Raw genomic sequence first — 11,244 nt, forward strand, 5'->3', positions numbered from 1 at the left:
AGAGCGTTAAATCATGCTACTTGAATAAAGAACATGCTACAGATCGCGTTACGAAAGTGCGTTTTCAAAAACTGCATTATTTTTGTGCAAAAAGATTTTACTTACTATCCGGGCTGTATTGCACCAGCATTGTAATCGAATTACCACACTGACGTAGAACATTAGCAGCCAGTTGATAGGTCGCACTTCGCATATTTATACCGCAAACCTCCAACAACTGATCACCAATTTGTAAGCCGACTTGCGATGCCAGGCTGTGCTCATATACGGTGGAGACGAACACACCACCACTCTCCAGACACGAGATTTGAATTCCCAGCGGCTCCACGGACTTGTCTATATGGACCCTGCGCAGTTCTCCGGGTGCTGGCCGTGGTTGCGAGTAACAATAATCTGGCATACTGGCGCGCTTGTTGCTGCTACTGTTTCCTCTCACAGTACCACCGCTGCTTCCAATCCCGCTAGTGCTGCCGGTGCCTGGGCTCAACACTTCTACGTGAAATGTCGGCATCGGGCTGCCACGCTCGGAAGTTCTTTCTATGCTGCCAGTAGACAATTTGCCAACACTACTCTTGGACGTGACACTGGTGTTGGACGGTATACGGATGCGCTGGTCTTCCTTCCGGCCTGGCAATGTGCCACCTTCATATCCATGCCCGTAGATAGACGTGTCGCAGGGTATACCGAGCGGAAGTGCACGTGGCTTATGATAGTGCAGTTCTACGGAGGGCGTGTGCAGATGGCCGAAAGTGGTCGGGGTCGTCTGCGAAGGTCCGGGGCTATACGGGGGCTCGAAACAGTAGGTACGTGCATCAGGCAGGCCTATGGACTCGCCTGATTGCGCGGACGGCAGCGACGGTGGCGAGGGATAACGTGAGGGCAAGGAATTCTGGTGCTGAGTGGGATGCGGATGCAGATGATGCAGGTGCGACGACGCGGCGTACGGATGATGCGAGGGAAATGGAAAGTTACCAGGTGCCATTTGCTGTCGCGACGTCGGCCCGCTGGTGGTCGACGCGGCAGACGTAGACGAACCACCAATGCCCGATGAATAGAGCTGCGAGTGAACGCGATTATGCTGTAGTGTATCCGTGGTCACCTGCGTATCGCTACTGCTGCCGGTCGTGTACTTTTGCGGCCGTTTGTTCGCGAAGTACGAGTCGACGTCGCGGCCGGCACCGCCGGACTTGACCGAAAAATCGATGCTAGTCTCGGATGGCGCCAGCGCGGAGCCAAGTCGCCCGGTCTCCGACGTGCTGCTCTCGAACTCCGTCGACGGCGGCTTCTTGCCACCGTCGATCGGGATGTCCTTGAACTGCACCGCCGGCGTGAACGACGGCTTCTGGTTAAAGAGCTGTCCGGTCTTGAAGCTCGGTAGCGGGGTCTCCACTGCTTTGTAAACGGTATGACGATTATTGACATTGGAAAAATTGGTCAGGGGGATGGGGTTGGAGATACGATTATAATTATAATTATCGTATTTTGGTGGATGCAGGAGTACACTGAGAGGGAAACGTTCTTTCGATTTGCGCGGGTGCAATATAGTACCGGTCCCATTTTGTATGAGGGGTCCGCCACGCGCCTTCGGCCATGTGCCGCCGTTCTTCTCAATCTTCTCAGTGCCACGGCGCTTGCTGCGCTTCAACACGCCGTTGTTGCTGTTGCTCGCCTTCTTGTGGTAGCTGTCGATCACCGAATCCAGTTCCGCTATCGCGTCCTGCTCCTGCTCAAATGTATTCGGACTAGAGTTGCGATGGCCCTTCTTCTTGCTATCGTCGCGCTCCTTGCTGTGTTTGCGACCACGCACTATGTCAATCTTTTCTCTAAAGTTGTCCCAAGCATTGCTGATTCCGCTCGATTTCTCGCCGCTCACAGATTTTGCAGCCTTGTAGACATTACGGTCAGCGAAATTCGTTGACAGATATCGTCTCTCGTAGTCATCTGATGAGGCTTTCAGCATCATTCTCTCCTGCTCAGTTTGCGAACAGCTATTTACCATCTTTTGTTTCTCCGCAACAAAACTGCCGTCTATCGCCACCGTCTCCGAGCTGGCGGCGGAGGGTACCGGAATACCTTTCAATGTCGTGATGGTTAGTACATCTACAGTATCATCGTTTAGAATAGCCATCGCTTCATGCGCTGTAGTTATAGTGTCCATGGATTTACTATTAATCTGAAAATAAATATAGAAAGTAAATACAATGTTAAATAAAATGTTTAACTTAAAAAAAAAGCCATTTATGACGTACATTTGTCATGTACGTTATATAACAAGTATTTATTAATCTACCATATATAAATTATAAATAATGTGATAAAGTGTTTCATATAACTTACGTTTAATACCCTGTCTCCCACAGCAAGATTTCCATCTTTAGCAGCCAAGCTCCCAGGTGATATTTTCGAAATGTAGATGCCAAGTTCTAAAGTAATACCATGTGGCACTGTGCCGACCGATAACTGTGTAGTTCTCAATGATCGCCTGGTTATTCGTCGCCGCTTTACGATTAATGTTGCCGGATTCACGGTGGACGAGCGCAGAGTTTCTAAGATCACACGGGTCGACACAGACGTGCAATCAACATTATTCACTCGCACAATACAATCGTTCACCCGTAGTTTACCATCGAGAGCGCTACCTTGTGTCACCTGCGCGACGTAGACCCCAGTATCGTTCGGATAATACGGGCTGTCGCGGCCGCCGACGAGGATTAGTCCCAAGTCACCACGATCTGAATCCAAGCAAATTCTACCGGGTTCGACGTGAATTGGAATCATATCCCAGTCGTTACTATCATCAATCTGCGCCAACTGACTAGTTCGCAATGCATGGTCGCCAAACTCGATTTTCTCCTTCAGATCCTTCAATTCCTTCGACGCTTCGTTTCGTTGCTTCTTAATATCGTCGGAGTCGCGTAGGGCACCGGCCAATTCAGAGACCGCGCGATCGCGCTCCTTCCGTAATCTATCACATAGAGTTCTTATGCTTTCACGTTCCAACACTATCTTGTCGCGCTCGCTGAAGGCCCAATCTCTCCTTCTTTTAGACACCTCGGCTTCTTGAACGGCCTCCTCCAGCTCCGCTTGAAGAGTATCCACGGATTTCCTGAGTTTATCCAACTCCAAATTAGCTTGCTCCAAGTTATCCATGCGTTGTTTGTCTCGCGTCGCGTAATCTCTCGTGTTAGTCTCCTTTTCGGCCTCCTTGCTGACACTGTCGCGTTCGTGACTGAGCGAGTTCAATTCTAAACGATGCTTATAGTCCCTGCTAGAACCTTCGGAGTAATCACCGAATTTCTGCCGTAATTCATTGCATAGCTTCAGGGTGTCGTCTCTGTCTTGCAAAGCGGAAGAGATCTCTCTCTTTAGAGTCTCGATTTGATAAGATAATGTTTTCTTCTGCAAACAAAACGGCACCGATGTAACAAATTGTATCAACAGTATAATAATAATTTATTTCAATTCAAAATTGCACAGATAATATCGGCGATTTCTAATGACTTTAGCAAGAATAAGGTTGTTACCTTTGGAAAATAAACACGTGTGATGCATGCAATAGTTATAACTATTATCTTTAATCTTGACACTTCTCTTTTAGTACTAACGTTAAATGTAGTATTAACTTATATATAACTTATATATAAGTATCGACAGCGACAGACTCAACTGAAGACAAAAGCGTATTGATAATCGTAACTGTCAGACGTAAACTGAAAGTTTCCAACCTTGTAATAATTTGCTTCACACGATCTCGTTTCGCAATCGTTCGTGACACGAACTAAATGCTTCTATGCATCGGAAGAGTATGTTATTGTCGATACTATTGAAATGTTATTGTACGTATTTAGTTATTACGATCAAAGACAGAATGAAACAAGTACATTATACCGAGAATAAAAATAAATAATATTTATTATTTTTCTTACTCGATTATTCGGTTCATTACCTCCTCAACAAGCTGCTTATTCTGCGTTTCCAAATGCGTGACTTTTGTGTACGCTTGCGTGAGATCGTCACCTAACTTCTCAATTTCCTTGTGTACCGTGTCTCGTTCTCCCATGATCAAGCTGTATTCCTGCAGGGCGGCATTTCGTTCTTCTGTGAGACGTTTCATATCCTTGCTGGCCTTCATACGCAGCATCATCGCCTGATTGATCTCCTTGACCGCTTCCTCGTGCTGTTGCTGTACCTTTGCGAGTGCTTCACGATACTCGTTTCTCTCTCTTAATGCAATGTCCCACTGACGAATCGCGGCGGTACACTGCTGTTTCAAACCGTTGCGCTCGCGGAGTGCGCTGTTACGTTCCTCTAGAACGCTGTCGTACTGCTTCTTTAATCTCTTTGCTTCCTCTTGCGATAACTCTAGCTGTATTGATCACACGAGTAATTTTTGCATAAGTTTTCATTGCGCAGAAAAATATGCGCGTCAACATTGCATATAGGAATAACGCCTATCGACTACTTGCCTTATTAACGGCGGAAGAATGAGACGCAATAAGGTCGTCGTACCGTTTCCTGAGGGAATCGTATTCGTCCTTAACAGCTTCGTATTTTCGTAACGCGGAGAGATAGTGCTGATTCATAGCATCGTTGCCCGTAGCATCGGCGACGAGTACCTCTTGGTTCTGCATGCGCTGCAATTCTGAAAGTTCTTTCTGCAGTGACTGGACCTCCCGGTCCAATCGTTGCTTGTCGTTTGCCAGATCACCATATTTTGCTCGTAACGAAGAGCTTTCTTGCGATGTGGCTTCTAGTTGATTCATGACTGCTATATGTTGCCCCCGATAATACTCCAATTCTTTCATAGTAATCTCACACCTGTATATTATAGACTTCTGTTTACAAGCCCTTATAATTATTAGCCTGAAAGTGCCAAGTTTTTAAGCATCAAGCATATGAAAAAAAACTGTGAGATGTGTAAATATGTACATACATAATTGAAAGTATGTTAAAATAAACAAAGTGACGAGAAAGGGATATAAAGAAAAAAAGAGAGATAGATGCGAAAAGCAAGACAAAGATAAAACAAAATCAAAACAAACCGTCTTATGGTATCGGAGTGCTTATGCCTAAGTAGCTGAAGCTGATGCATCGCCTGATCACATTGAGCCTGCAAACCGTCATAGTCGCTACGACATTCGGGGCCACCAACTGGGCTTCCAACACTGCCATAACTTCCACTATCCCCCTCTGGTTTTATGCCACAAGTGTCAATTCCAATAGCAAACATATCAGGGAAATAATCGATGTAACTTAATATAAAATGTAAAATGTACGTGTGAAAATGGAACATGTTTGATTTTATGTAATTTGTGATAAATTAAATATACGGAAAACACATTTCAAAGAAAAAAAAGTATGTTGCGCATACTACATTGGTGGATATAAACAGATTTAATTGTTCTCAAGCATTATACAGAAATACTAAAAATGCGACAAGAGGTATCACATAGAGATTCTATTAAAAATGTGACGTATATTGACGGTCTATACATATATGCACATGTATTTTTGTAACACTTGTTTAAAAATAACTCTTACCCATGTTAAGTGCACCATCTGGAAAATTAATTATAAACACCTGTATTACTTCAAGATGTAAATACTAATCACGCATAAAGGAACATAGAGAAACATAAATAAAGAAAAAGAACGAATAAAATAAGTAAAAGTATGAATACTACCCCGAATAGTGTGTTAAATTTCACAATAAAATTTAAAAGTCTGATATGCTTGTTACAGTAGAAGGAACAACATAATCAGAGGTCTCGCTAGCTTTCACCAGGAAAGAAACTCTAGGTCACGCATGTAAGCATAGTTTGACTCATTGTTTTCCTCAGCTAATAAAATTATCAACGATATTTCATTATTACAACTTCAGTATAACAAGATATCTATCGTGTCCCTTTCAAATCTACATATTTGTTTTTTAATATTTTATTTACCGAGAACGCTATTTTATTTAACGCAAAAATAATTATTCTGTACTATTCTACAGAAACAATTACCTTGCGAAATTATATCTCAACTCATGAAAATAAATAAGAATCACGATTGAAATGTAATATCTAATTCTGGGCTCTGAAACAAATATTCTCTTCGAGACCTACATTTCATCCTAAGGAGACTTCTCAAACGCGCTGCGGAGTTTAATTCTCCGATAAAAATATTTCTGCGACGATGTCGAGGACGACGACGTATCGTCCTGACGTCGCAATTAAAAATACAATGACGCGCTGACGTTAGCCGTACATATACAGTGGAGAGAGACGTTATCGAGCGTACGGCCCGTTCTCTCCGCACAAAAAGGAGTTGAAAATAAAAACTGTCACTCACCGCTGCTCCCAGCACTGTCCAAGGAGGATGCACCAGAAGCCATGCTGCTCAGTGGTGAGTCTCAGGGCACCGCAAGAAGAAAAGAGACGGAGAGAAAGAGAGACACACACACACACAGAGCGAGCACCCTATATTCGTATGTGTGTGGGTGTGTGTGACTGCCGTCTACCAGCACAGGCACCTGTCCTCACACGCCAACAGCAAAGTCCGAAGCGGCAGATATCGCCTGGAAAAGCGTGCCGTACACTACCCGTACTTCACGGAAGAGCGAACCCTTTGTAAATTACTAAGAAGCAGCCTTCGGGATGACATTATGGCCACTGTACATGCTCGTTTGTGTGTGTTTGTGTGAGCGAGCGCTCGCGCGCGCATGTATATGTGTCACGTCGCCGTCACGCTGCAACAGTGTATATATATCAGGGCCGTGTATTATCGGGAAAAAATACTATCAGGGGAGATAAATATTGCATCTGACAACGCGCGCGCGCGCATAAACGTTACTCCGATGCGCGTGTATGTGTATGTGTGCACACCTCCTCCTGTTCCTCCGCCACCGCCTCGACCTGTCGTCGCCGTCGACGTCTATATCCCCAATACACAGACACGTGTCGCGCGTACCATCCAAGAGATTTTCTATGCATCACTTCTCTCCCGTGCACTTCCGTGCGAGCGAGTTGGAGCGAGTGCACGCAGCAGGGAGAACGTGGGAGCGAGGAAGGAAGGGGAAGGGCGAGGGTGAGAGAGAAGGACGGTAGAGGATCCGCGACTAAGCTGACCGACCGACCGACACGCACGTCGCGGGGGAGGGAGGGATAACGCGTGTTTCTCAACGCGTAATAAATTTATCTCAGCGTGCCCTCATCGCGATGGATTCACGTGCGATTTCGATTCTCCGAACTCGCCGCTCGTTGTCTTTCCTTTTCTTCCCTCCGTCAACACTCCTGACTCGGTGAGTCTGACGTTTGTGAAAATACTCCGCGTTCGCCGAAGTCATCGTTAGCAGGCACTACAGAGGGGGGGGGGGGGAAGGTTGGGAAGGGGATCGCTAGTATCATCGACGCGAAGAGGAGAGAAATCTCAAAAACAATCTGATCTGATGATCGACGGTAATCACGTCGATGACGACGGTGAATCTTGATGACGAATTTCAAAACTTGTCTTTGGCCGCTGCCGTGCGCATTCTCGGGCCGTTCCTGCTCGCTCACGACAACGACGACAACGACGACGACGACGACGACGACGAAGACGATGCGTAAGCACAGGACGAGAAATCACATAGTCTGCTCGCTCACCTGCTGCACCAACCAGTCTGACAATTAGCCATTTTGGCTCGTCTGGCTGCGCGCGCGCGCGCGCGCGCATATGCCTTTCCGACGCGTATATCACTAATTAATCCCCCGTGTCGATAAACACAACACACAGCATGAACGGCGAACGTCGACTGTGGCAGACACAGTCGACTGTGGTCCGTCACAGAGCCACCGCTATCGAGCAACAACCAACTCTCGCGGAAGTCGACAAGTTCACTGCGTACGCGCGCCGCAAATCCGCGATTGTCGTTGAGGAGAGAGCCGTACGTTGGCGCATGCGCACTGATAGAATTGAACAGAACTGGGAACGTCCAGTTGAATTCTCAAATATCATTGGAGAATTCTGCTGGACTCGTCGACAATTTGCAATCCATTGGATGCTTTCCATTTGATGACACAGGTGTTGTTCTATCTTTGTCATTTTTTAAATGTCAAGAAGGATAGAAGGACGCTTGTGTCGACTTGGATTGACTTGTATCATCAAATGGAAAGCACTCATTTGCAATTGAGTGTGAAACCGATTTTAGAAGCATGCTTCGACAGTCAAGTCAGTTTCCATAAAAAAAAAGAGGGGATAATGTTGGTAGCAACGAAAATCTCTAGACGCCACAATTTAATTTTCTACGGATTGGTAACATTGTGTAAGTAGTATCGAAATAGAGAAAAATCTAATGAGAGAGAGAGAGAGAGAGAGAGAGAGAGAGAGAGAGAGAGAGAGAGCTAGAGAACGAGAGAGAGAGAGAGAGAGAGAGAGCTAGAGAACGAGAAAGAGAGCGAGAGAGAGGGGGGGCATGACAGCCTTTAGCGTTATTTAAAATACAATATTTTAAATAAAAATTATAAAAGAGTTATTTAGTATTTATTATTTTAAATAACTACACTGCTGACTTATTTTTTATTTGTTTTAATATAAATAAGTTTCCCTTAATCCGATTTATACCGATATCAAATCTATTTTAGATTTTTTATTTTAAACAAGTTGTATCTGTTTTTTACAGATTCCTACGATTCTGTATTCTAAATAAGTTTCTGGAACTTATTTTATATTTTTTATTTTAAATAATTCGTAAGTTATTTTACCGAGTCATAATCGACATTATACATAAGTTTAAAAAAATTTTTGAAATACAGAATAATTTGCAGTAATAGTAGTGTCTTAAATTAATTTATTAACTGAAAAATTAAATAATGCTTAACAAGATATTTAGTGCTTTTAGCCAAAGCTGTATTTAGCACAAATTGTTTCACGATATTAAGAAAATTTGCATATATCTTATAAAAGGATCTATAGAATATTAATAACCTTTAGCATGAATTATTTAAAAATATAATGAAGATTGAGATATAATGTTGGAATATCAAAAATATCTCACACGCGAATAATTATCAATTATGTTTAAAAGAATCGCGGAAGTATTATAATATAGGATTAAACTAATACCAGAGATGCCACAAAGCAAAACGCGAAATGTACGGCGATACCCGTTTGTCAAAATCATGTAAAATACAAATAATTGAATAAACCGTTGAATATTTTTCATACGCGATAATCGGGTGTAATCTAAACAAACGAAAAGCGAGGGGAAACGTGTCGCGCGGAAAAAACCAAGGGAAGGGACGCGCGGCGAGAAGCGGGGGGGAGGCTCGCGCGGCGAAAAGCGATGGGGAGCGTGCCTATGTCGCTACGTCATCACTTCGGCATTCGCTTGGCGCCCGCTGAGGGAGACGGACGCGTGACACGGTCGCTACGGGTGTCGCGCATTAATCTACGAAAATTAGATATTCACGAACGCGAATTGATAATTAATTGCTTAAGGCTGCCCTAATGTAGTAATGTTGCTCAAAACTAAGGTGTGTATTAAGAGTTATATCTCAATCTTTATTCTCTTTGATCATTTACATATAAATAAAGATTAATAATAAATTATACGTTTTTAAATAAAGATAAACGCAAACATTTTTTAAATTATATATAAAACAATTTCGACTAAATTTAATAATTGATATAAACAGAATTTATATTATATATTTACGGATATATAAATTAGAGATATCTAAGGGCGGTATTCGTAGTCCGTTCTTATTTCAAGACTGCCTTAAGTAATGTCTTAAGACGTTAATACGGTCCTTTGATTCGTGACTTTTTAAGACAGTCTTGAATATAAACTCTGACTATGAATACCGGCCCAAGATATAGTTGTGTGCGTAACGAATACAAAAAATAAAACAAAAATCGTATAATATTCATCGAAGAATATATATTAAAACGAGTAGATTATTTTATTAATCTTGTAATACGCTCAATCATTTTCCTGGAATCTTGTTAACGACAAAATTCCAGGAAAATGATGTTGATATTTCGACAGTTAGACGATCGGCGCGCGACCTTGGGATGGGGATGGCACAGGGTGGCACGGAGCGGCGCGTCATGTTTACGCGTAGTACGGCACAGTTATTTTCTTACCAAAGCTCGTACAGGCAGGTAGACGTGTTTCGCATGCCGCTCTTCTTTACATTCCTTTTTGAAACATAATCGTGAAAAATATAATACAAAACTTTATGAATAATTTATCACACTAGCAATATTATCGTATTATGTGAATATTCATATAATATAACGTTTCGTATTATATTTTTTCCGATTTTTCGTTTCAAAAAAAATGTGAAGAAAAGCGGCACGCGACACGGCTACTTGTCTGTATCGCACGAGTTATAAAAAAGGAACGTTAATATATGAATACTTTCATGCAATAATTTTTTGTTTTTATGTATTTTTCATTATCACGATCCGTTTAAAAATTAACCGCAACTTTGGAACTATTTATCGGTAATGAAAGAAACATTTCTCTTTTATATTAATCTCTATTTCATTCTAGATATCTCTATTTCACTCTAATCATATATTACAGGCATCATCTATGTATAAATAAAAGATTCAGTTTTTTATCTGCTTCGACTTTATTTTGCAATGACGTGATATTCGTAAAAGTGTACCGATTTGCATAGTAATTGCGTAGTAATATAGATAATAATTATATATTACATTTTTCAGATTATCTTCCCTCTCAAGGGTACACCTTGACGTGGTGGGAGGGCTCAGTACCCAGCGGATATTTACACAGAAAAGAATGGTTTTTCTTAAATCTAAAAATTTTCGGATATGTCTGAATATATCGAGATAAATTTTTAGATATTGAGTAAAATCATTCTCTTCGTGTAAAAATCCAATGGGGAAGCTAACGTACCCTCGTCGCCGATTTACTGAAAAATAAACGAACCGCAGCCGGTTCGTCGCGTCGCGCGTTTCGGGAGTGCCGTTCAAGTTATCGGACTCAAGTCCGCGCGCGATTATAGTGTATTCGCGAGTGTTGTACGCGAGTGTCCTGTGCGAGAGGATGACAACCATATTCTGAGAGGAGGAGGAAGTCTGGGAGAGACATCGGGCATCGGTGGAGCAACATTGCGGTAAATGTTATTTTTTACTTGTGTAAAATTAATCTTTTTTTTGCTCGTTTTTAAATCATTTCATTGACAATGATTTAAAAATGATTATTTTATAAAATTATTTTATAGAATTTTATGTAATTATTTTATAGAA

The 11,244-nt window shown here is 42.4% G+C and overlaps 1 protein-coding gene across 1 annotated transcript in view; it reads right to left on the bottom strand.

Annotated features, from left to right (window-relative positions):
• Positions 1-7,753, bottom strand: part of LOC108754176 (disks large homolog 5) — a 10,192-nt gene extending 2,439 nt beyond the window's left edge. The window contains exons 1-9 of the mRNA XM_018496298.1: positions 7,629-7,753; positions 6,337-6,733; positions 5,542-5,559; positions 5,043-5,190; positions 4,467-4,863; positions 3,947-4,366; positions 2,338-3,399; positions 1,549-2,173; positions 106-1,389 (exon numbers count right to left, since the gene is read on the bottom strand). Of these exons, the coding sequence (XP_018351800.1) occupies positions 106-1,389; positions 1,549-2,173; positions 2,338-3,399; positions 3,947-4,366; positions 4,467-4,863; positions 5,043-5,190; positions 5,542-5,559; positions 6,337-6,379 (3,997 nt within the window). The 5' untranslated portion in view covers positions 6,380-6,733; positions 7,629-7,753. The remainder of the gene's footprint in view (positions 1-105; positions 1,390-1,548; positions 2,174-2,337; positions 3,400-3,946; positions 4,367-4,466; positions 4,864-5,042; positions 5,191-5,541; positions 5,560-6,336; positions 6,734-7,628) is intronic.
• Positions 7,754-11,244: the final 3,491 nt, after the last annotated feature.

Source organism: Trachymyrmex septentrionalis, unplaced genomic scaffold (assembly GCF_001594115.1).
Source record: "Trachymyrmex septentrionalis isolate Tsep2-gDNA-1 unplaced genomic scaffold, Tsep1.0 scaffold78, whole genome shotgun sequence".
NCBI lineage: Eukaryota > Metazoa > Arthropoda > Insecta > Hymenoptera > Formicidae > Trachymyrmex > Trachymyrmex septentrionalis.